General features: G+C 40.2%; 1 protein-coding gene and 1 non-coding gene across 4 annotated transcripts; both read left to right on the forward strand.

Moving 5' to 3' along the window:
- Window positions 1-4,864: 4,864 nt before the first annotated feature.
- On the forward strand, window positions 4,865-23,399 carry TIPIN (TIMELESS interacting protein). Of its 3 annotated transcripts, XM_045449365.1 has the most exons (9): window positions 4,935-4,981; window positions 6,926-6,989; window positions 7,919-8,056; window positions 8,181-8,259; window positions 8,683-8,758; window positions 13,742-13,864; window positions 14,100-14,163; window positions 20,955-21,161; window positions 23,001-23,399. In XM_045449365.1, the coding sequence occupies exons 3-9, from the start codon at window positions 7,927-7,929 to the stop codon at window positions 23,189-23,191; spliced, it is 870 nt and encodes a 289-aa protein (XP_045305321.1). In that variant the 5' UTR covers window positions 4,935-4,981; window positions 6,926-6,989; window positions 7,919-7,926; the 3' UTR covers window positions 23,192-23,399. The 3 variants fall into 3 exon arrangements, with proteins under 3 accessions (XP_045305320.1, XP_045305321.1, XP_045305319.1); XM_045449364.1 differs by lacking the exon at window positions 6,926-6,989 and having other exon boundaries at window positions 4,865-4,981; XM_045449363.1 differs by lacking the exon at window positions 4,935-4,981 and having other exon boundaries at window positions 5,001-6,989.
- Window positions 15,037-15,172, forward strand: LOC123584718. Its single transcript, XR_006705665.1, has one exon. It is a non-coding gene; the product is annotated as a small Cajal body-specific RNA 14 (non-coding RNA).
- Window positions 23,400-23,793: the final 394 nt, after the last annotated feature.

Here is a 23,793-nt window from a genome sequence, read left to right on the forward strand (position 1 = left end):
CACAGTACGAATGCTAAAATTTTGTTGTTTTGCTCCTCCGTTGGAGACCCTGAAAGTCTGGAAGTAGAAAATTCAAAGTTGGACGCAAGTGCCTCTACCACTGGGCAAAAACAGACTTCCACTCTCACCATTGATGCTGGATGCTGAACACGACCACCAGCACCTTTGCCCTGCTTCCCTTGGAAGCTAGTTATTATCGTTATGGTGGGGGGACAGAATAGGTTGCAAGCAGTTCCTCTATTTTCACCCTCTTCTGACCCGAAATCTCACTCATTTGGAAAAACGGGGCAGTCAGTGTATACCTAGCTGTACAGAGCCTTGCAGGTGAATTTTCAACTTTTATCTTAGGGATAAACTCATCAAACAATGGGAGTCCCCAAACACAGGGGATTTTCTTATATTAACTAGTTTGACTTTTTACCTAAAACACAGAGCATTCAATAGGTACCTGTTGATTTATTACTATTCAGGATCCTCCGTTAAAATAGTATTTTGGGGGGGAGCCTGGGTGGCTCAGTCGGTTAAGCGTCCGACATCAGCTCAGGTCACGATCTCACGGTCAGTGAGTTCGAGCCCCGCGTCGGGCTCTGGGCTGATGGCTCAGAGCCTGGAGCCTGCTTCCGATTCTGTGTCTCCCTCTCTCTCTGCCCCTCCCCCATTCATGCTCTGTCTCTCTCTGTCTCAAAAATAAATAAACGTTAAAAAATTTTTTTAAAAAAATAGTACTTTGGGGATCATCTAATCCCTGCCTTTTGTATCACAAAAGGGCAACTGTGCAATGAAGCGATTTGATTATGTTAGGCTTTGGGTTCTTAGTAGAGCTGATAATGTGGTTTCAGAGTGTAGTCTAGGAAAGATTCCAAAAAGGCATAACACAATGTACAGTGATGTAATATTCTTCTTGTGCTAAAAGCTGCTTGCATGCACTATTGTGAAAGAGTACAAGTTATTCACACTCTTAATATTTTGCGGAACACTCCATAATTGTAGATGTGAAAAATTAATTATTGGTTTCTTATTTCTCTTTGGTTATTTGAAGCAGTCTGCTATGACCCCCGACATCTTTCCACCCCTTCTCCCACAGTAATAGAAACCCTGATTTTTTTACTGAGCCATGACCACCAAGAATAAAGACTTTATTCCCAGTCTCCTTTGCAGCTGTGTGTGGCCATGTGATTGCACTCTGCCTAATGGAATGTAACCAGAATTGTATGCAACTTCTGGGAATTTTTCTAAAAATGGGCTGTTTTTCCCTCTTTCCTGCTGATTGAAATGCAGTTGGAGCTCTAAAAGCCATCTTGGACAATGAGGTGAACTTGAGAATGAGATGCTTCCGTGGTGAAGCAAGAAGACAGGAGTCTGGATTCTTAACACCAAGGAGCACCATACCAACTGTGGACTCATCACTTCAAGATTTCTTATACATGAGAAACAAATAAGCTTTCTATTTTGTTTATTGGTATTTTAGTGTATTTTAGGATTTTTTTTCCTCTTATTTGTAGCTGAATCAGATCTGAATGTATTATTCCTGGCCTGGCCACCTCGATTGCTAATGCTGTTATAGACCTGGTTGGGTGATAGGATCCCAACTCGGACATGTCATGTACAAGACAGAGTCAAACAGATGCCACAGTCTTGAGATGTAGTCCTCAAATACACAGCAGACCACAGCAGCCAGCCCACCACTCACCTAACTGATAAGCCCAAATAACACCAACCAATCAACAAGAATCAGAGACTTTTTTTTTTTTTTTTTTTTTACTGTGAGAAAAAAATAGTTCATGGTCTTTTGGTTGTAAAAGATATACTCCATTTCTCTTTTTTCCAAACCTCATCTCTGGGCTGAGTGTGTTCTCTGCTTGCCAAAAAAACTTTTACACTCTATACTCAATCTTTGGCCTTTCACAGTCTATTTTTTCTTTAATACTATTCACTTCTAAAAACAATTCAATTGTTTTAAGAGAGGGTTATTGACATAGTGCATGGGAAAGCTATCTTTATATCCCTGGTGAAACTGCTATGGAAAAAATATTTTTAATGTTTATTTATTTTTAAGAGAGAGAGAGAGTGCAAGGAGGGGAGGGGCAGAGAGAGAGGGAGACACAGAATCTGAAGCAGGCTCCAGGCTCTGAGCTCTCAGCACAGAGCCCAACGTGGGGCTCAAACCCACGAATGGTGACATCGTGACCTGAGCTGACATCAGACACTTAACCTACTGAGCCACCCAGGCACCCCTGAAAAATATATTTGTACTACTCCTCACATATGAACAAAAGAGACGATTACCTTTGATAATAGTATGTCAGTGCTTTATAACTGTGGTAGTTATATTCACATGGGCCCACAATTACTTACCAAAGTCTACATTTTCTCAAAAGGTCAAACATTCTAAAAATTATATGGATAATAACAGGTAACATTAAGTACTATAATTTAATGCTCCCCATAACCCTATCCAGGAGGTACTGTTATTAATAATGAGAAAACTGAAGCACAAAAGGTCACCAAGTAGTAAATGATGGAACTGAGATTCAAACCCTCAGAGCCTCTGGGCTGGATTTTTCTGTGTGGGTGTGGGTGAGGGGAGCAGTATAACTTTTCAATTTCTCAAAGTGCTTTTATGTTTACTTTATTAGTGGAGAATATAGGCTGTTACCTGGATAATTGGAAGAACGCTCCTTGCCTCAGTTTTTCAGACTATTGAAGTCGACATATTTCCCATTCAAATTAATGTTAATTTTCTTTCTTTTCAAAAAGGTTTTATTTTATTTTTTAAAGTTTATTCATCTAGTTTGAGAGAGAGAAAGAGTGCATGCACTCACACAAGTCAGGGAAGAGCAGAGAGAGAGCAAGAGTGAGAGCGAGAGCGAGAGCGAGAGCGAGAGAGAGAGAATCCCAAGCAGGCTCTCCACTGTCAGTGCAAGCTGGATGTGGGGCTTGAACTCACAAACCGTGAGATCATGACCTAAGTCGAACTCAGACATTTAACTGACTGAGCCATATAGGCACACCTAAAGGTTTTATTTTTAAGTAATTTCTACTTCCAACATGGGGCTCAAACTTACAACCCCTGAGATCAAGAGTCACATGCTCTACTCACTGAGCCAGCTAGGGGCCCTAACATTAATTTTCTCAATTGCTTAATATTGACAAATGTTATTTTGCATGTATAGATATAGATAAATGTATTTTATACATATTTGTATATTTGTATGTAAAATATTTATGTATAGAAATAAAATCATAAAATCAAGGAAAAGGGTACATATATATATTTGCATACACAATTTTAGATAATACAGCTTGCTTGCAATTTATCTTATTCTCACACACTTGATTTATTCTTTTATAATTTTTTAAAAAGAGTTTATTTTTTTTTTTTTTTAATTTTTTTTTTCAACGTTTATTTATTTTTGGGACAGAGAGAGACAGAGCATGAACGGGGGAGGGGCAGAGAGAGAGGGAGACACAGAATCGGAAACAGGCTCCAGGCTCTGAGCCGTCAGCCCAGAGCCCGACGCGGGGCTCGAACTCACGGACCACGAGATCGTGACCTGGCTGAAGTCGGACGCTTAACCGACTGCGCCACCCAGGCGCCCCAAAAAGAGTTTATTTTTAAGTAATCTCTACACCCAACGTGAGGCTCAAACTTACAACTGGGAGATCAAGAGTTGTATGCTCCACCAACTGAGCCAGCCAGGCGTCCCTACTCTTTTATAATTTTAACAAAATATTTCAAGTTATAGCAAAGTAGAATGATGTTGCAAACGCTACCCATCTTTGTGGTTTGTCAAATCTTAATGCCATATTTGCCACAGATAACTTCTTTTAGGTTTTTTTTGTTGGTTTTTTTTTTTTTTTTTTTCGTAGTTAATGTATTTATATGTTTAAAAATGGTATAGGGCGGAGCGTGGTCGAGCACCGGACTTCGGCTCAGGTCATGATCTCAACGGTTGGTTGGCTGGAGCCCCAGAAGGGGCTCTGTGCTGACAGCTCGGAGCCTGGAGCCTGCTTCGGATTCTGTGTCTCCCTCTCTCTCTCTCTCTCTCTCTCTCTCTCTCCCTTCTCAGCTCACACAATGTCTCCCTCTTTCTCTCTCTCTCAAAAATAAATAAATTAAAAAAAAAAAAAGTTATAGGGTTACCTAGCTGGCTCAGTTGGTAGAGCAAGTGACTCTGATTCTGAGGGTCACGAGTTCAAACTCCGCCATGGGGTAAAACTTTCTTTAAAAAAAAAAAAAAAGGTATAGAGGTGAGTCCCCATCCCACCTCCTCCTATATTCCCAGTTACCATCCCCACAAGTATTATAAGCAAATTTGAAGACATTTGGATTCACTTTTTTTTTTTTCTAAGTAATCTCTACACCCAAGTGTGGCTGGAACTCACAACCCTGAGATCAAGACATCGCCAGTTCTATCTACTGAGCCAGCCAGACATCCCTGAACTGTCTTAAAAAAAAAAATTATATATATAAAGTGACATATTTTTGACATTTTTGTGCCTACATGACTCTAACACTCTATCACCTCTTTTCTCAGCTCATTATTCAATAAACAGTAAAACTCAGTGTTCAAGCAATTGTTACTAACTCTGAACAATCAGAAGTTTTTCATTAAATTCTTTTGCCTCTATTTTTTTCTACTCCATCCACAAGCCAGTTTTCTAGAAAACTGAGGCCTTTCTCCAAAGTCTAAAGTGCTTAGAGCATAACACAATGAGCTTTATGCAAATAAATTTCATCTCCCGTGAGGAATTAAGGAGGGGCGGAAGAGGTGGAAGGGCGGGACCCAGGAAAAGCGGAGACGGACGTGGGTGGGCGGGGCCTGGAGGAGGTGGGTCCCTTAGGCTCCGCCCGAACCCTGCGCAGATTTGGCGCCAAACGCCAAGGCTTCTTCTCGCGGGGGATCTTCAGAGTCTCGCGATCAACGCGGTTTGGCAGCTGTGCCAAGCACCGCGCCGTGGCCACAGCCGTGCGTTTGAGGTGAGAGCGTGCTTAAAGGCGTGGGAAGGGCTTGGGGGAAGCGGCGGCCTAGCGAGGCAGGTGGAGAAGCTGGGGTGCTTGGGTGGTCGCGGGGAGGGAGTGTGGAGGCTGTGATACGGACCTGGGCTGAGCGGGACTGAGAGCCCACGACCTGGTGGTGAGGAGGGCGGGCGCATTTACTTGTTTCCGTTTCGGGTCGGCTTGTGGTTAAACCCCGTTTTCTGGCGGGAGGGAACGTGCATCATGATCGATCTTTACGCCGCCAGCTGCTTGCTGTCCAGGGGTTTCTAAACGTAGGATGCGTCCTGTGAAATGTGGAATGAATGCGCAATGAATGCATGAATGAAACTGAAGTGAGACTAGCGGAGCGGGGATGGGAAGGATGGAGAAGAGGGGTGGGATGGAAAGTTTAGTGTTTTTAGGGTGGTTAGCAAAGGAGGACATTGAGTCAGTCTGGTGGGACTCCCCTTTCGTCACGTTCTGCTGTTTTGATAACTTGGATGAAGTTAGGCCTGGGAACGAATTGTAGTTTGGATATTAATGAACAAGCAATTAACATTGCTTCTTGCTACACTTAGTATAGTTTGTGCCCTGCCATCAAACTCAGAGTTCCCTGTTGATCTCAAAGGTGTGAACCCCATTTCTTCCTAGGGAAAATTAACTAGAATTGAACTTAACTTGAATATATTTATTGTAGGTAGGAAGCTACTTTAGATTACATGACCTCTAACTGCCTTTCCAGTTTTGAAAATCTGTGGTTATTGAACCTTATACGTTGTTTTGTTTTTATGTGTTTGTGGACATTGAAATTTAGAATTGGAGAGACTTTAGGGATCCTGTAGCTCCGCTGGTTTTACGGTTTGAGGGAAGCTTTGGAAACTTTATTCCTTCATTCAGTAAATATGGAGCACCTGCTGTATACCAGCTTTGGGGAATACAATGGTGCAGCACGTGGCATGTGATATTTTGAATGCTTATTATAGGAGGATTTAATTCTGGGAAATTGGGGTAGATTTATCTGAGGAGGTGATAATTGAGATCTGAAAGAGATAAGGAGTCTGGGAAGAGCCTTCTAGATAGGAAGCAGCCTTAGCAAAGGACTTGTGACCTGAGGGATATGGCTCTTTCAAGGGACTGAAAGAAAAGCATGCAGAGCGATATGAAGTGAGGCTGGAGAAGTAGGAAGGTGCCAACCCAGGGGCTTGGAGTTTTATCATTAGCTTCAGCGCAGCAGGAAGCTATTTAAGTATTTAAGCCAAGCGATCATGTGACTGGCTTTACGTTTTCAGAGCTTCAACCTAGGTGTAATAGGGAGAATGGTTTGAAAAAGGCCAAAGCGGTTATGAGTAATCGAATAACCCAAGCAAGAAATGTGGGAAGCAGTTGTGGAGGTAGGGAGAAATGGGAAGACTGAACGGATGTTTAGGAAGAAAAATGGACAGGATATGTAGGATGGGGGAAGGAAGTATCAAAGGTGACTTACACGTTTCTTATTTGCATACCTGAATAGATGTCATTCCCTGAACTGGGAAACTTTAGAAGTTTGGTTTGTACATGGTAAGTTGTAGGTGCTTTTGAGAAATTTAAGAGCTGTAAAATGAGAAGTAGGGATCTGGAGCTCAGATTTGACGCCTAGGGTAGAGAGATAAGAAATTAACCATCTGGGGCCCCTGGGTGGCTCAGGTCATGATCTCTCAGTCCTTGAGTTCAAGCCCCGCGTCGGGCTCTGTGCTGACAGCTCAGAGCCTGGAGCCTGCTTCAGATTCTGTGTCTCCCTCTCTCCCCGCCCTCCCCCCCCCCACTCGTGCTCGCTCATGCTCTCTCAAAAATAAATAAATGTTAAAAAAAATTAAAGAAAAATTAGCCATCTACAAATGATTATTAAAGCAATGTGCATAAATGAGTGAAGAGGCTTGGATGGAGCCTTGAATGCTTACTGACCAGGTTAGGGGAAGGTGAATCTGCACAGAAGATCCAGGAGGACTGTCCAGAGAGGGAGGAAAACCAGGTGAGTACTGTGTTTCAGAAGTCAACGAAAACACTTTTCCAGAAAAAGGAACTGATCAAAAGTGTGAGATGTTGCTGAGGGGTCAAGTTAGATGGTACTGAAAAACATTCTTTCAAGTTATCAACCTGAGGATTATTTATTTCTCTTCTTTCAAAGGAAACCTTACCTAGAAGACCAGTATGTAAACAGGTTTTTTAAAAAGCTGCTCTGGTTGAATTGGGGCGAGGTATCTGAACCCTGCCGATTTCATATCCATTTGGACCACAGTTTGAAATCCTCTGAAAAGTCAAAATCATCTTTTTATGATAAGGGAGACTCAACAGTTGAGGTAAAATGATTTGCTGGAAACCATGCAGTTATTGAGCGGCAGGGTCTACATTAGAACTCAGTTTTGGGGCTCCTAGGTGCCTCAGTTGGTTAAGCGTCCAACTTTGGCTCAGGTCATGATCTCGCAGTTTGTGAGTTTGAGCCTCGCATCAGGCTTGCACTCTGTCTCTTTCAAAAATAAACGTTAAAAAAAAATTTTTTTTTAAACCTTAGTTTTTATTTATTTATTTTTTAATGTTTATTCATTTTTGAGAGACAGGGAGAGATGGAGTGGGGGAGGGGCACAGAGAGAGGGAGACAGAATCTGAAGCAGGCTCTAGGCTCTGGGCCCTCAGCACAGAGCCCGACGCGGGGCTTGAACTCACGAACCATGAGATCATGACCTGAGTGGAAGTCAGACGTTTAACCGACTGAGCCACCCAGGTGCCCCGGTTTTGATTTCTAACCCAGTTCTATTTTTCCTATAACCCCTTTCTACTCTTTTCATGATGCGAGTTTGAAATGTGGTTTAACTGACTGAAACACGTGCATTTTGCTGCAGGTAGGACTTAACTGTATAATAGATTACTTGGATGAATAAACATGTTTATTTTTTCTTGTAGAAGAAAAGATGCTGGAACCACAGAATGGCTTGATTGACCTACCAGATTATGGGCATGTGGAAGATGAAACTTTTCCTCCTTTCCCACCTCCAGCGTCTCCACAGAGAGAAGATGGTGAGGGAGCTGAACCTGACGAAGGTCTGTATGGAGTTCCAAAAGAGTGCCCACGTTCTGTTATCCATCTGTCAGCATAGAAATGAGACATTTTGTAAATGACACTTAAATTATTTAAGTAATATTAAATCTTAATATATTTCACCAGAGTTAGGGAGAGGAGCACCTGTTCCCGTACCTCCAAAGAGAACAGTTAAACGGAATATACCCAGGCTGGATGCTCAGAGGTACATTGACTATTTCCTTAAACATTTATACTTTTTCTTTACATTTTTTTTTCCCTTATATTAAAAACTTTTAGGGGGCACCTGGGTGGCTCAGTCAGTTGACCGTCTGACTTCGGCTCAGGTCGTGATCACACAGTTTATGGGTTCAAGCCCTGCATCAGGCTCACTGCTGTCAGCCCAGAGCCTGCTTCTGATCCTCTGTCCCCCTCTCTCTCTGCCCCTCCCTGGCTCGCGCTCTCTGTCAAAAACAAATAAACATTTGGAAAAAAGCACCAACTTTTAGTTGGGCTGATTGGGGGATCAGTTATTTCTAAAGACATATTTTTTCAGTTCAGCAGATAATATTTTTTCTTCTTACGGTTTTGCTTTTTCTCCTTGATGGCTCTAGCAAACTGGAAATTCAAAACCTATTTCTCTCTACAGATTAATTTCAGAGAGAGGGCTTCCGGCATTACGGCATGTGTTTGATAAGGCAAAATTCAAAGGTAAAGGCTATGAGGTAAGAAATGTCTGATTTTTGTTTTAGACCTTTGTTTTTTCAAATACTGGTAAAACTGTGGGCCCATTACCATGTTCTGAGGAGTCTTAGAATGTGCCACAGATACTATCATTCATTGTATCTCTTGGGAAACTGAGATGTAGTGGAAAGGGCACTGCTTGAAGAATCAGAAACCTGTCTTACAGTCTAATTTGTGCCCTTGTATGGCTTTAGGAAAATCATCTCTAAGTCTGTAAGCTCTGATTTTATACTTTATAATTTCTAGGAATATAATTTACTTAGTCTACATTAAAGATAAATTTTAGGTTTCAGGAGAGCAAGGACTTTACCTGTATCAATCACTTACGTGTCCCTAAGATATGATACTTATCTTGTCATATGTGTCTGATTCATAGTAGGCATCAGTTAAGTTGTTGAAAAATGAAGACATTTAAGAACTGTCGATCACTGTCCAAATGTACGTTTAAAAAGTCTCCTGGGGCGCCTGGGTGGCTTGGTTGGTTAAGGGTCCGACTTCAGCTCAAGTCATGATCTCCTGGTTTGTGGATTCAAGCCCCACACTGGGCTCTTTGCTGACAGATCAGAGCCTGGGGCCTGCTTCAGATTCTGTGTCTGCACCCCCTCCCCGCACCGTCCCTCTTACGCTCGTGCGCGCTCGCTCTCTCTCTCAAAGATAAATAAAATATTAAAAAATTAGAAAAAAGTCTCTTATTTTTTTTTTTTTTAAGTTTATTTATTTTGAGAGAATCCCAAGCAGGCTCTGCACTGCCAGCACAGAGCCCAGTGTGGGGCTTGAATCCACAAACCATGAGATCATGACCTGAGCCAAAGTCGGATGCTTAACTGACTGAGCCACCCAGGTGCCCCAAAAGTCTCTTCTCTCTGAATCATGTACAGCATAGATACGATTTTTTGCAGACATCTTTGTAAAGCTTTGTAGTTTATGAAGTATTTTCAAATATATTCTTTAATTCTCAACCTGTTGGGGTAGGTATTGGTTCTATTATCTAGTTATTAAGGAAATGGAGTTTTATTAGAGTTTTAAGTGTCCATCGCCAATAGTTAAAGGCAGAGCTTAGACTTCCCCTTTCATAGCCCAGCTAGAGTAATGTTAATACAACAGTGAGCACCATCTTGGTGTGGTATGCAGGATAATCGGAAAGAGGAAGAGGCTGGAAGGAGGCAGCTGTTGCACTACCAAGTTGATGATGAATAAGGTAAAGATAGCCTGATAGGGCAGTAGTAGAGAGAGAAACAACATATGGTACTTAGACAATTGGATAGAAGGAGATAAAAAAAAAGGGGGGGAGTCAAAAATAGTCTCGGGGTGCCTGGGTGGCTCAGTTGGTTGAATAAGTGACTTCAGCTCAGGCCATGATCTCGTGGTCCATGAGTTCGAGGCCCTCGTCGGGCTCTGTGCTGACAGCTCAGAGCTGAAGACTGCTTCGGATTCTGTGTCTCCCTCTCTCTCTGCCCCCCTCTCCCCTCCCCCCGCCAAAGTAAATAAACATTTAAAAAAACTTAAAAAAAATCCCAAGAAGGGTGTCTGACTGGTTCAGTCTGCAGAGAGTGTGACTCTTGATCTTGGGGCCATGAGTTCAAATTCCACCTTGAGCATAGAGCTTACTTTGAAAAATAAAATTAGGGGCTCCTGGGTGGCGCAGTCGGTTAAGCGTCCGACTTCAGCCAGGTCACGATCTCGCGGTCCGTGAGTTCGAGCCCCGCGTCGGGCTCTGGGCTGATGGCTCAGAGCCTGGAGCCTGTTTCCGATTCTGTGTCTCCCTCTCTCTCTGCCCCTCCCCTGTTCATGCTCTGTCTCTCTCTGTCCCAAAAAATAAATAAACGTTGAAAAAAAAAAAAAAGAAAGAAAAATAAAATTAAATTCAGTTAAAAACACGGCACCTGGGTGTCTCAATCAGTCAAGTATCCGACTCTTGATTTCTGCTTGGGTCATGATCTCTCTGTTCATGAGATCAAGCCCCACTTCTGGCTCTGCGCTGACAGCATGGAACGTGCTTGGGAGTCTCTCTTCCCCTCTCCTGCTCTTGTATTCTCTTGCTCTCAAAATAAATAAACAATGAAAAATAAATTCAATTAAAAATTAAAAATCCCAAGATTTCAAACCTGGGAGGCTGAAAAATTGTACCTTTGCTCAGCTTCAGTGGATAGGAAGAGAGAGTAGAAGTCTGTGTCCTATTTTGGCACAAAACTAAATGTTTATTTCTGAGAGAGGGAGTGCCAGTGAGGGAGGGGCAGAGAGAGAGGGAGACAGGATCCAGAGCTGGCTCTGCACCGACAGCAGAGAATCCAGTGTGGGGCTCTAACTCACAAGATACATGGTCGTGATGTGAGCCCAAGTCACACGCTTAACTGACTGAGCCACCCAGGCCCCCCTAAATCAGGATATTTTAAAACATACCCATCTCAAAAAAAGGATGGGGGTGCCTGGGTGGCTCAGTTGGTTAAGCTTCCAGTTCTTGATTTTGGCTCAGGTCATAATCTCATGGTTGGGGTATTAAGCCCTGCATAGAGCTCTGTGCTGGGCTTGGGGCCTGCTTAGGATTTTGTCTCTCTCTCACGCCCTCTCCCTCCCTCCCTCCCTCCCTCTCCCACTCTGCCCCTCCCTCACCCTCATGAATGTGCGTGCAAACACTCTCAAAAAAAAAAAAAAAGAGAAGGACACCTCGCTGGCTCAGTCAGTGAAGCATGGGACGCGATCTTGGGGTTGTGAGTTAAAGTCTCACGTTTACTTTAAAAAAAAAAAAAAAAAAAAGAAAAAGAAACCATGAAAAAACCATGAAAAAGAAACCCATGAGTACTTTTAGCGTAAATGAGTATATGAAGGATAAAAATTTTGCGTTTTTTCACTGAGTGAGGGTAGGCTCTGAGAGTTTATGCTATTTAGTCTTCTGTACTTTGCCGTTGGAAATTCTTATTTTCTCACAAAGTTGAGTTCTTACTGCTTTTTTCTCTGTGTATGACTTAGGACACCCTACTGTATTTGGGTGTTTCTCTTCTTGTGACCCTTCCGGCTAACATGACATTGTGAGGTGACTGACCAGCTACACCCAACAATTGGGAAATAATCTTAGGTGATTGGATTAAAAGAAACCTTTTATATTTATTATCAGAATGAGAAGGATAACACATGCTCTTAGTATTACATGTTTAGTTACTGGTAGGCTTGACCACTGGCTTCTTAGACAAGATCAGATAACAACAATAATAGCCAGTATCTGAGTGCATACTTTATGTCAGGCACTTGTATCACTTATTCCTCATAACCCTACAAAGTGTGTATAATATTATTCTTATTTTATACATGAAGAAGAAGGCATAGAGGTAAAGTGATTTGTTTAAAGTCACACAGGTATTAGATGGTAGAATTGAGATTTGAATCTATGCAGTCTGACCCGGAACCTGTGCTTTTGACTACCCTTTTTTTTTTTTTTTTTTTTTTTTATTAAAAAAATTTTTTGTGGGGGGCGCCTGGGTGGCTCAGTCGGTTAAGCGACCGACTTCAGCTTGGGTCATGATCTCACGGTTTGTGAGTTCAAGCCCCGCATCGGGCTCTGTGCTGACAGCCCAGAGCCTGGAGCCTGCTTCAGATCCTGTGTCTTCCCTCTCTTTCTGCTGCTTTCCCCGTTCACGCTCTGTCTCTCTCTCTCTCTCAAAAATAAATATAAACAAATTATTTACAATAATTATTAATATAATTATAAATAAACAAATTATAATAAATATTAATAATGTTAAGAAATATATAGTCTATACTGTAAATATATAATATAATTATAATGTATAATATATAATGTAATTATATAAATGTATACATAATAATAAATTAGACATAATGAATAACATAATAAAAATAAATAAACATTAAAAAAAAAAAAACAGAGCCCGATGCAGGGCTCAAACCCAGGAACTGTGAGATCATGACCCGAGCTGAAGTCAGACGCCTAACCGACTGAGCCACCCGGGCACCCCTGACTACTCTATTTTAAAATACTGTTGGATGGGGCATCTGGGTTTGTGAGTTTGAGCCCCGCATCGGGCTCTGTGTTGACAGCTCGGAGCCTGGAGCCTACTTCAGATTCTTTGTCTCTCCGTCTCTCAGCCCCTTCCCTGCTCATGCTCTGTGTCTCTCTGTCTCTCAATAATAAATAAATGTTTAAAAAAAATTAAAAAAAAAATACTATCGGGGCACCTGGGTGGCTCAGTCGGTTAAGCATCTGACTCCAGCTTGGGTCATGGTTTTGTGAGTTCGAGCCCCGCGTTGGGCTGTATGCTGACAGCTCAGAGCCTGGAGCCTGCTTTGGATTCTGTCTGCCTGTCTCTCTCTCTCTCTCTCTCTCAAAAATAAATAAATGTTAAAAAATATATATATACGTTGAGAAGAAGTAAATATTTTATAGTAAAACCAGGAATTTAGAATTTTGTCATTCATTAGTTCAGTTTATTAAACTTTGTTTTTCATTTTCATTTAAAATTTTTAATGTTAAATTGAAACTTCATATATAGGTAGTGTACTCTGAGAACATTTAAACTGTTGTTGCTAGTCTTTGTACTTTGCCCTTGGGATTTCTGAATATATTTTCACAGTGCTGAATTCTCAATACTTTGTTTTCTATATATGATTTAGGGACCTGACATTTTGTTTAGTTATTCCTAAAAGATACCTTGACATATTTTATTAAAGCTTATTTTATATGTTACTTTACAGTTCTGAAAAGACACATGATTATCTTTTAACTTTTAAGTTTCGTACTGTTTTTTTTTTTAAAACATGTATCTAGTGCTCTTTCAGACTGCAGTTCTCTAAGCTCAATAAATATTTCTCTTAAAGTTTCTTCAAAAGTTTCTTAACCATATAAATATAAAATGACACCAGTGACTTTGGCATTACTATTCAATTCTAAAATCTGCTGACAAGGTCAGTTGTGAGAATGGATCTTTAGCATTTTTATTTTTATGTGCCAGGCTGAAGACTTGAAAACGCTAATCAGACACATGGAGCATTGGGCACATAGGCTATTCCCTAAACTGCAATTTGAGGATTTTATTGACAGAGTTGAATACCTGGGAAGTAAAAAGGAAGTTCAGGTAGGTGTTGAGATGATTATGAATATCATTCACAATGCTAAATCCTGCCAAGTATGGATTCAGTTGAGGCTAAGTAGCTGTTTGCATTTTCATTTGCAAATCTCTCTTGGTAGAGAGAAAGGAAATTAATAGTACTTATTTGAAGAACAACCTTTTTGAAACTAAGAATTGAATAAATTATCATTTTCCCCCCAAATGTTACTGATGAAAGTATAAAAATATCTTTTATTTTCAGACTTGTTTAAAACGAATTCGACTTGACCTCCCTCTTTTACATGAAGATTTTATTAATAATAATGGTAAGAATATAGGTTTATTAATATAATAATATTGCTTTAGAAATAGATTTAGTTGGGGTATGGGTAGATTAAGCACTGAGTTCTTCGTCTATATTGTGTATATAATTACAGTAAATAGGAATGAATTAAGATGCCTTGGTATGTGTTGTTTAATACTTGTTTCTTAAAGACATGACTGCAGTGCCATTAAGAGATGTTGTAAAAATATTTTTCGTCACAGAACTTGAGCTTTTGAGAAGTCAGGTGGTGACCCGTTGATCCTTTGTGGTGCTTGTTAATGAGAATAAATGACAAAATAGAGTGTTCATATACACAACTAAGAAGGGGCTTTGGGGAATTAGAATAATTTGTTGGTGAAATAGTTTACTTTTCTCTTAAGAGTACAGATCCTGTACATAAATGGTCCTTAACAATGGTTTGATTGAAATGATTTTTCAGCTGTATGATGGTACAGAAGTGATGGGCATTCAGTAGAAGCCTTACTTAGAATTTCAGATTTTGATTTTTTTCCTGGGCTAGTGGTGTGTGCTAGGACACTCTCTCGTGATGCTGAGCAACGGTGGCCGCACTGCCTGGTCAGTCACATGATCATGAGGGTAAACAACCGATACACTGACAGGCATTCTGTTTTCTACTTTAGTACAGTATTCAATAAATTACATGATATATTCGGCGCTTTATTATAAAATAGACTTTGTGTTACATGATTTTGCCTAACTGTAAGCTGATGTGCATGTTCGGAGCATGTTTAAGGTAGGGTAGGTATATTAAATCCGTTTTGACTTTAAATATTATCAACTTACAGTGGGCTCATCAGGATGTAACCCCATTGTAAGTTAAGGAGGATGTCTATAGGATTTTAGTAAGACCTATGTGACTGTTCCTGGTATCGATTGCATTTGTTAGTTGTCCAATGCAACCATAGGCAGTCACACACATCAAAACATATGGTTCCTGCCGACAGGGTCTGTATAGTTATCAGATTTTCTGTGCGATGGCTCCATACATGTTTGCTTATTTTTGTCTTTTAAACTTTTAATAGATGTAGAAAATACAGGCTGCATTTAGAATCCCGCAAAGTTATTTATAAACTGCCTTTAAAAATGTAAAGGATTGTGATTTAAATAATCCAAGATTTAAATATTTTGGTAAAACGGGGCGCCTGGGTGGTTCAGTCGGTTAAGCGTCCAATTTCGGCTCAGGTCATGATCTCACAGTTGGTGAGTTCGAGCTCCACACCGGGCTCCGTGCTGACAGCTTAGAGCCTGGAGCCTGCTTCAAATTCTGTCTCCCTCTCTCAGCTCCTCCCCCGCTTATGCTCTGTCTCTCTCTCCTTCAAAAATAAATAAAAACTATTAAAATTTTTGTAAATATTTTGGTAACATATGGTATGTGTCAGTGGCATGGGATTTGGTAAATAAAAAGGAATTAGTAACGACAGTATATTCCACAGCACATACCACTGGGGTAGATTGTTCAGCACTTTTTGAGTTGCATAGTGTGTGCTAAAGTTTCAGGGATAAAGATGAATAAGTTCAGATCCCCCTTGGCTCATGGGCTGACAGACTAGTGAACGAGTGAGATATAACACTACCTCTGTTCTGATAGGTGCTAGAATTAGAAATATGAATAGGGCACAGGGTAGGGTGCAAAGGAGAGCATAGTTGATTTTACCTAGGGGAGGGGAAAGATTCACAGAGGACGTATCACAAGTCCTTTGAATGATACGGAGTAGAGTCCAGGCAAAGGTGATTTTGGAGAGGGGGACTCATGCAGAGGCATAAATTAACACAGGACTAGTCATGGAATTACAGGCGTGCTGAAATCCTGGGTACATAGAAGAGGCCTATGTCACACAGCCTTGTTGTATCTGTTTTCTTTGTATCCTAAGAGGATAGATTCCAAATCTTTTGGATAAGGGACTGTAACAGTACATGTTTTGAACATTTTATTTGTTTTTATAATACATGTTAAATGGATATGGTAAATAGTGCACATTTTTATTTTCACCAAAACATTATTATGAGGTTTTAAAGTGAGAACAATATGATTGAATATTCTACTGATTTTTTTTTTTTTCCAAAAATCTTGTGCTGATATTTGATCGATGATTTGAAGGTGGGGTGTAGATACAGTATTTTCCCACCCAATCTTGGTTTTACCTTATTAAGATGCATCCAAACGGAAATAGAGTATCACACACCGCACTTCATGACTTCTCGGTATCCCTTTTCCAATCCCATTCACTAATGCAAGGATTTTTGGTCGAAGTTTACAAGTAAATTGTCATCTACCTTTTTTCAATCATTTTTCTTAAAAAATTAACCAGGGGTTGGGGTGCCTGTGTGGCTTAGTCGGTTGGTTGACTGACTTCGGCCCCAGGTCATGATCTCACATTTAGTGAGTTTGAGCCCCGTGTTGGGCTCTGTGCTGACAGCTCAGAGCCTGGAGCCTGCTTTGGATTCTGTGTCTCCACCTCTCTCTGCCCCTCCCACGCTCATGCTCTGTCTCTCTCTGTCTCTCAATAATAAATAAAAAGTTAAAAAATTTTTTTTAATCAAGGGTTATATTTTTATATTTTTGGCAGACATACAGTCCTATCACTCCTCTGCTCAAAGCCCTATAGTGGCTCCTTATTTCATCCAAAGCAAAAGCCAAAATCCTTATAATGTCCTACTTGGCCCTACAGTATCTATTCATTACCCTGCCTCTTTTGCTTCTCTGACTGGATCATTTACAGTTCCCCACTCACACTGCTTCCGCAACGCTTGCCTCCTAGCTGTTCCTCCAACCTGCCAGGCACATTTTTGTCTTAAGGCTTCTGCACTCTTACACTCTGCCTTGAACACGTCCTCTGTCTTTCCCGCCCCCCAATCTGCATGGCGCTCTTACCTCCTTAAGACTGTGCTCAGATGTCAACTCAGTGAAGTCTCTGCAGCCACATTATTAAAGTCGTACTCCCACCCCCAGTCCTGATTCCTCTATCCTTTTTTTCCCATAGCACTACTTCCCTTTAATAATTATTGCATATTTGCTTATCTGGTAGTTGATGTGTGCCGAAATGATGGCATCCTGTAGCACATTAAATATTTGTCTTTAGCTTCTTTGCCACAGTGGCTTGCCTATGAGTGTTGCAGTGAGTGAATTTCATGTGTGGTTCTAATTTTTTTACTCCCATTTTTATCAGTTGAAGCTCCATCAGTGATTATGTTCCCGTTGTTTTTCCACATAACATTGTATTAAAGAGGCCGTCTACTGTTGAAGAGATCTTTCCTTTCATGACCCACAAAACAGTAGTTTGATATGTATTTCATTATCATTAATTTGGAATCCTGTAAGCCATGGATGGTGAAGCATATTAGATATCCCAAAATTGCATAGTTGGTTCTAATACTTGTTTCTTAACTTATCTAGCAATGTTTTCTGTCTGTCTTCCATCAATATTTCCTGACAAAGGAATGGATTTTGGTTTCTGGCCACATTTTTTTTTCCACGTCTGGAAGGTCAGGTGTATTGCTTTTTGTCTTTCACTGTCAAGGAAGAAACCTCAAAAGGGATTTGGATTGTAAAATTAAATATCATATGATTTTAAACCACTGGAATAATTGTAAAGGTTTATCTTTGTCCTAAAATGTTGTGCTAGTTGTGATGGTTTTTACTACATTAGCTAATACCTCAAGGTACAATGTATGTAAATTCATATTTCAAATGGTCTTCTTGATAGAAATTTTTTTTTGTCTACTTGTCAGATCAGAGGACGTTATTTTTTTTTTAACCCTGTGATGTGAATGATGTAGGGAGAAGGTGAAATGTCAGCTTTGCCGTTTTCTTAGTTCTTGCTTGTATCTCTATTATCTTCTACCTTCTCTTCATATTATTTTGCAGAAATATTTTTAAGCTATCGCTTATGCATTTTGTATTAAAACTAGACACTTTACTTAACTGGGCAATCAGAATCAGCTCTATGTCACAATATGCTGAAATTCAAAACATGAGCAAGGGCCCAGCTCTCCTACCCTTCTACAGGTGGAACTAACTGCTTGTCATATGGATAAATGATAATTTGTCACTGCCTGTCTTTAATTCAGTACGACAATTTTTCTTAATTCTTAAATGAAATATAAATGGAGGATACAATATTTATTTTCCATCCCACTGTGGATCATTTCAGGGCATCCTACTTTGAGGATTATTGGTGTACAGGGCTTTAAAGCTTTATTAAGACTAGGGGCACCTGGGTGGCTCAGTTGGTTAAGTGTCCGACTCTTGATTTCAGCTCAGGTCATGATCTCATAGTTTGTGAGTTCGAGCCCCACATCAGACTTTGCACTGACAGCTTGGAGCCTGCTTGGGATTCTCTCTCTCCCTCTCTCTCTCTATCCCTCCCTCTCTCTTTCTTTCTCTGCCCCTCTCACTTCCTCCTTCCCCCTTTCCAAATAAATAGGTAAACTTAAAAAAAAAAAAAAAAGAATTTATTGAGACTAATATAGAGAGCACTAAATTATTAGTCGGGTGCTTAACAGACTGAGCCACCCAGGCACCCCTGGGTTATTTTTTAAATTCACGTGGAAATATGTTCATAGATCTCTAAATTTCTATTCCTTTTCATTTTTTTTAAAAAAAGATTTTATATTTTTTTTCAAAGTTTATTTATTTTGAGAGAGAGAAAGCAAACAAGTACAAGTAGGGGAGGGGCAGAGAGAGAGGGAGAAAGAGAGAATCCCAAGCAGATTCCACATTCCATGCTGAGCCCAGTGTGGGGCTCAGTCCCACAACCATCAGATCATGACCTGAGCTGAAATCAAGAGTCAGACACTTAACTGACTGAGTCACCTAGGCGCCCTTGGAAGATTTTATTTTATTAAAAAAAATCTTTTTTAATATTTATTTATTTTAGGGAGAGAGAGGGACAGAGCGCAAGCAGGGGAGAGGCAGAGAGAGCGGGGGAGACACAGAATCCGAAGCAGGCTCCAGGCTCTGAGCTGTCAGCACAGAGCCCGACATGGGGCTTGAACCCATGAGCTGTGAGATCATGACCTGAGCCGGAGTCAGATGCCCAACTGAGTGAGCCACCCAGGTGCCCCTGAAAGATTTTATTTTTAAGTAACCTCTACACCTGAGATCAAGAGTTACACACTCCACTTACTAAGCCAGCCAGGCACCCCTCCCTTTTCACTTTGTGTCTGAGTTTTATTTACCCTATTAAAAATTAGCTTAGGGGCACCTGGGTGGCTCAGTTGGTTAAGTGCCCGGCTCTTGACTTCTATTCAGATCATGATTTCATGGTTTGTGGGATCCAGTCCCAGGTTGGGCTCTGCATGGACAGTGAGGAGCCTACTTGGGATTCTCTCTCTCCCTCTATCTGCCCCTCCCTCACACGCATGCTCTCTCTCTCTCACTCTCAAATAAATATTTTTAAAAAATTAGCCAACATAAAATTACTGTGTATCGTACAGGCATTATAGTAAGCTATTAAATTGTTTTTGTCGGATGTAAGACAAGAATATCCTTTGGATTCTTTTAAGTTCTTTTATTAGCCCAAGCAGAAAATATTTTCTCATCATAACTAAGAACTTTTGCTTTGTCTTCTTGCATATTTTTATTTTTATTTATTTATTTATTTTTTAAAGTTTATTTATTTTTGGGACAGAGAGAGACAGAGCATGAACGGGGGAGGGGCAGAGAGAGAGGGAGACACAGAATTGGAAACAGGCTCCAGGCTCTGAGCCATCAGCCCAGAGCCTGACGCGGGGCTCGAACTCACGGACCGCGAGATCGTGACCTGGCTGAAGTCGGACGCTTAACCGACTGCGCCACCCAGGCGCCCCAATCTTGCATATTTTTAAACTAGTATTACCATTTGATTTAAAAGGTCTCTCTTTTTTTTTTTTTAATTTTTTTTTTTTTTCAACGTTTATTTATTTTTGGGACAGAGAGAGACAGAGCATGAATGGGGGAGGGGCAGAGAGAGAGGGAGACACAGAATCGGAAACAGGCTCCAGGTTCTGAGCCATCAGCCCAGAGCCTGACGCGGGGCTCGAACTCACGGACCGCGAGATCGTGACCTGGCTGAAGTCGGACGCTTAACCGACTGCGCCACCCAGGCGCCCAAGGTCTCTTTTTTTAAAATTTATTGTTCTTTTGTTGTAAAGATTTAGATCTCTCTTTTTTTTTTTTTTAAGTTTATTTATTTATGTTGAGAGATGGAGACTGAGCACGAGCAGGGGAGGGGCAGTGAGAGAAAATCCCAAGCAGGCTCCTCACTGTCAGTGCAGAGTCCAATGCGGGGCTCAAACCCATGAATCGTGAGATCAGGACCTGAGCCGAAACCAAGAGTCAGACCCGTAACGACTGAGCCACCCAGGTGCTCCCTCCTCTTACAGATTTTTGGGGTTCAGTACTGTACATGTATTTTCTCTTGTTTATGCTTTCCTTTAATAACATTGTCTTTTCTCTAGCTTACTTTAAAAATTGAGTAATACATATAACATAAACAAGATGTGTTAATTGTTTATGTTATTGGTATTCAACAGTAGGCTGTTAGCAGATAAGTTTTGGGGGAGGCAAAAGTTATATGTGGATTTTTGACTGTGCTGTCTGTTGGCGCCCCTAACTACTATGTTGTTCAAGGGTAATCTGTATTTGTAACATTCTCACACCTCAGAACAATTTGAAGAAACAAATTTGTTTCTTCAGATCTGGCATCTTGTTACTTTAAACTGGTTTTCAACTAATAGCTGCATAAGCTCTTTTTCTAACTATGGATGTACTAACTTTGATTTCTACTCTAGATGAAGTAAGAGAAAATAATGTACAGGATGTAACTGCTACCGAATCAGATCCCTTTTTGACAAGCTCATTGGAAAGTGAGAAGTTTGCTTCTGAGTCAAGTAGAAGCCTAACGGAAGAACAACAACAGAGAATTGAGAGAAATAAACAACTGGCCTTGGAAAGAAGGCAGGCAAAGCTACTGAGTAATAGTCAGTCCCTCGGAAATGGTAAATTTTATGCTGGGTTTTATGTGCTACCATTAATATATCAGGGACATGTTAGAAATTTTAACTTCTCTACTACCTCCAAAATAAAATACCTCTAGGAATAGAAAAATCTGATACAGTATATTAAGTTTATGTATATCTGAGAGAGAGGCAATGCGTGTGTGTATGTATGTGAGAGCTATTTGGAATCTTCAAAGAATAAATGGAGTCCAGGATGGTTTTCTGGATAGCTGAGTACCTCTTGAAAAATTATTTTAATCACTTAAACTTGATTCTGAATCTTTCAAAAATATATTCTTCCCTGACTCCTTAAGGCATGTGACACATATTTTATCTGTAGGGTCATAATTACAAACGTTAATTATTATGGTACCTTCCTAAACATACAAAATGCCTTCTGTACCCTTTGAGGATTCAGAGCCATTTGCTATGACGTAAATAGGTCCTTAATTGCTTTTTATTGCATTTTGTCACTTAGCTGTCAGTTTGCTTATCAGATGCATTCCCTTTTTTAAAACTGTCTTAAATTTTGCTGTTTTTATTTTTTATTTTTATTTTTTTAAGTTTATTCATTTTGCAGGGTGCCTGGGTGGCTCAATTGGTTAAACGTCTGACTTTGGCTCAGGTCATGATCTTGCGGTTTGTGGGTTCAAGCCTCGTGTCTGGCTCTGTGCAGACAGCTCAGAGCCTGGAGCCTGCTTCGGATTCTGTGTCTCCCCCTCTCTCTACCCATCCCATACTCTTGCTCTGTCTCTCTCTGCCTCTCAATAATAAATAAGTGTTTAAAAAAAAAAGTTTATTTTGAGAGAGACAGAGTGAGTGGGGGAGGGGCAGAGAGGGAGAGAAAGAATCCCAAGCAGGCTTCGCACTGTCAGTGTGGACCCTGATGCGGGGCTCGAACTCACGAAATGTGAGATCATGACCTGAGCCAAAACCAAGAGTTGGACGCTTATTGACTGAGCCACCCAAGTGCCCCAAAATTTGCTGTTTTTAAAATATACTGTGGGTTTGGAAACTTAGACAACCAAGTTTGTCAAAACTATATTTAAAAATAATGAAAATTGGTTTTGAATGCGCGAAGGAGGGTCACATATATCTTTTTCAGTTTCCAATGTAGTTTTCCTTTTGAAATGGGAAAATAAGAATTACAGTTAAGTGTTGAAGGCATCATGTTATAAAACAAGTTTCACCTAAGATAATAAAACTCTCAAGTGAAAATTTGTGTCACTACATTATCATTCTTTCCAATTAAAATGAATTTAATCTTCAGCTTTACAAATGGATATTTTATTACTACCAGGTGAAAAATTACATGAAGATACAACTATCACTGATGGCAGTTCCTTGCTGTCATTATCAAAGATACCTGGCAATAAGCATTTTAAGGTTTATCTTCTATTTATAATATATGACTTTAAAATTTGGCCAAATAGATACAAGGATCCTAAATTTTCTTTGCTAGAGGTCACTTTGACATTTAGCTGTTTAGAGCATTTGGTTTTTATTTTTATTTATTTTTAATAGATTTTATTTTTAATGTCTACACCCAGCCTGAGGCTTGAACTCAACCCCAAGATCAAGAGTTGCAAGGAGCATTTGATTTTTAAAAACGATTGCCTAGTAGTTATGATTTTTGAATGAAAATAGTTGCATTTGGCTGTGATTCAAGGTTTGAGTTCAAGACTTGCATTTTTGAGTGGACTTTGTACATGTATAAGAATGGCTGTTTTTAGGAAAGTGATCATAGATTTCATTTCCACTGATGTAAGTTTGTGGAGAGATTTGTATTTATCAGGTAAGATTGGATCAGGTGCTTAGAAGGAGTAATTTCTCTTTCAGACTCATTAGCGAGCACACCCGGGGCAGAGACCATTGAAGAGGTTAATACAGGGGAAGATCAAGAGGAGGAGTCATCAAACAGATTTGACAAAGACATTCTCGACAGTCCACACAATGATGCTGCTGCCAATGCTGTAAATGAAGAGGAGGAATTAAAAATAGAGAAAACACAACTGGACCAATCCTTTTAAAATGTATAGTGGTAACTTTATGCTTTATCTGGGAATGTCACTGAGGTTGGACAGGCCTCAACTAAGAGAAAAGCTGTTAACTTGCTATCCTCTAAGTTTTAGATTACTATGTATTTTGTCTACTTGGTGTGAAAATCCTCATGTAGTAAGACTTTCACAGATTCCTGTTTAAAATCTGGTATTATAATTATACTCGTTTCTTATTTGAGTTTATTCCCTTTAGTGTTTATATAGATATGACATGAAAACGATTAGGAGTTAATAAGCACCTTCTGCTAGTGTGCCATTGAATGTTTCCTTTTCATACAATTGGGTGTTTTTAAGATGTAAATATATAATGAATATTAATGTCTTTTTTAAAAAGAAATAGCAATCTTACAAATTGTCTCTAAAGGCTTTATGAAAGTTTCTCATTGCTGTTTAGTTCTGCAATGTACACTTCTGGTAAAATGTTTAAAGTTTTATATGTGCTTATGTATATTTTGAGGAGTCACTTTAATACTTAAAGCATCACATGGAAGGCTGACATATTGTCTGGCCTGCGTGGGTGCTAGGGAAGTTCCAGTGCTCCTTGGTACCTTAACAACTGGTGGGAGAGAAAC

The sequence above is a fragment of the Leopardus geoffroyi genome, chromosome B3 (assembly GCF_018350155.1).
Source record: "Leopardus geoffroyi isolate Oge1 chromosome B3, O.geoffroyi_Oge1_pat1.0, whole genome shotgun sequence".
Lineage (NCBI taxonomy): Eukaryota > Metazoa > Chordata > Mammalia > Carnivora > Felidae > Leopardus > Leopardus geoffroyi.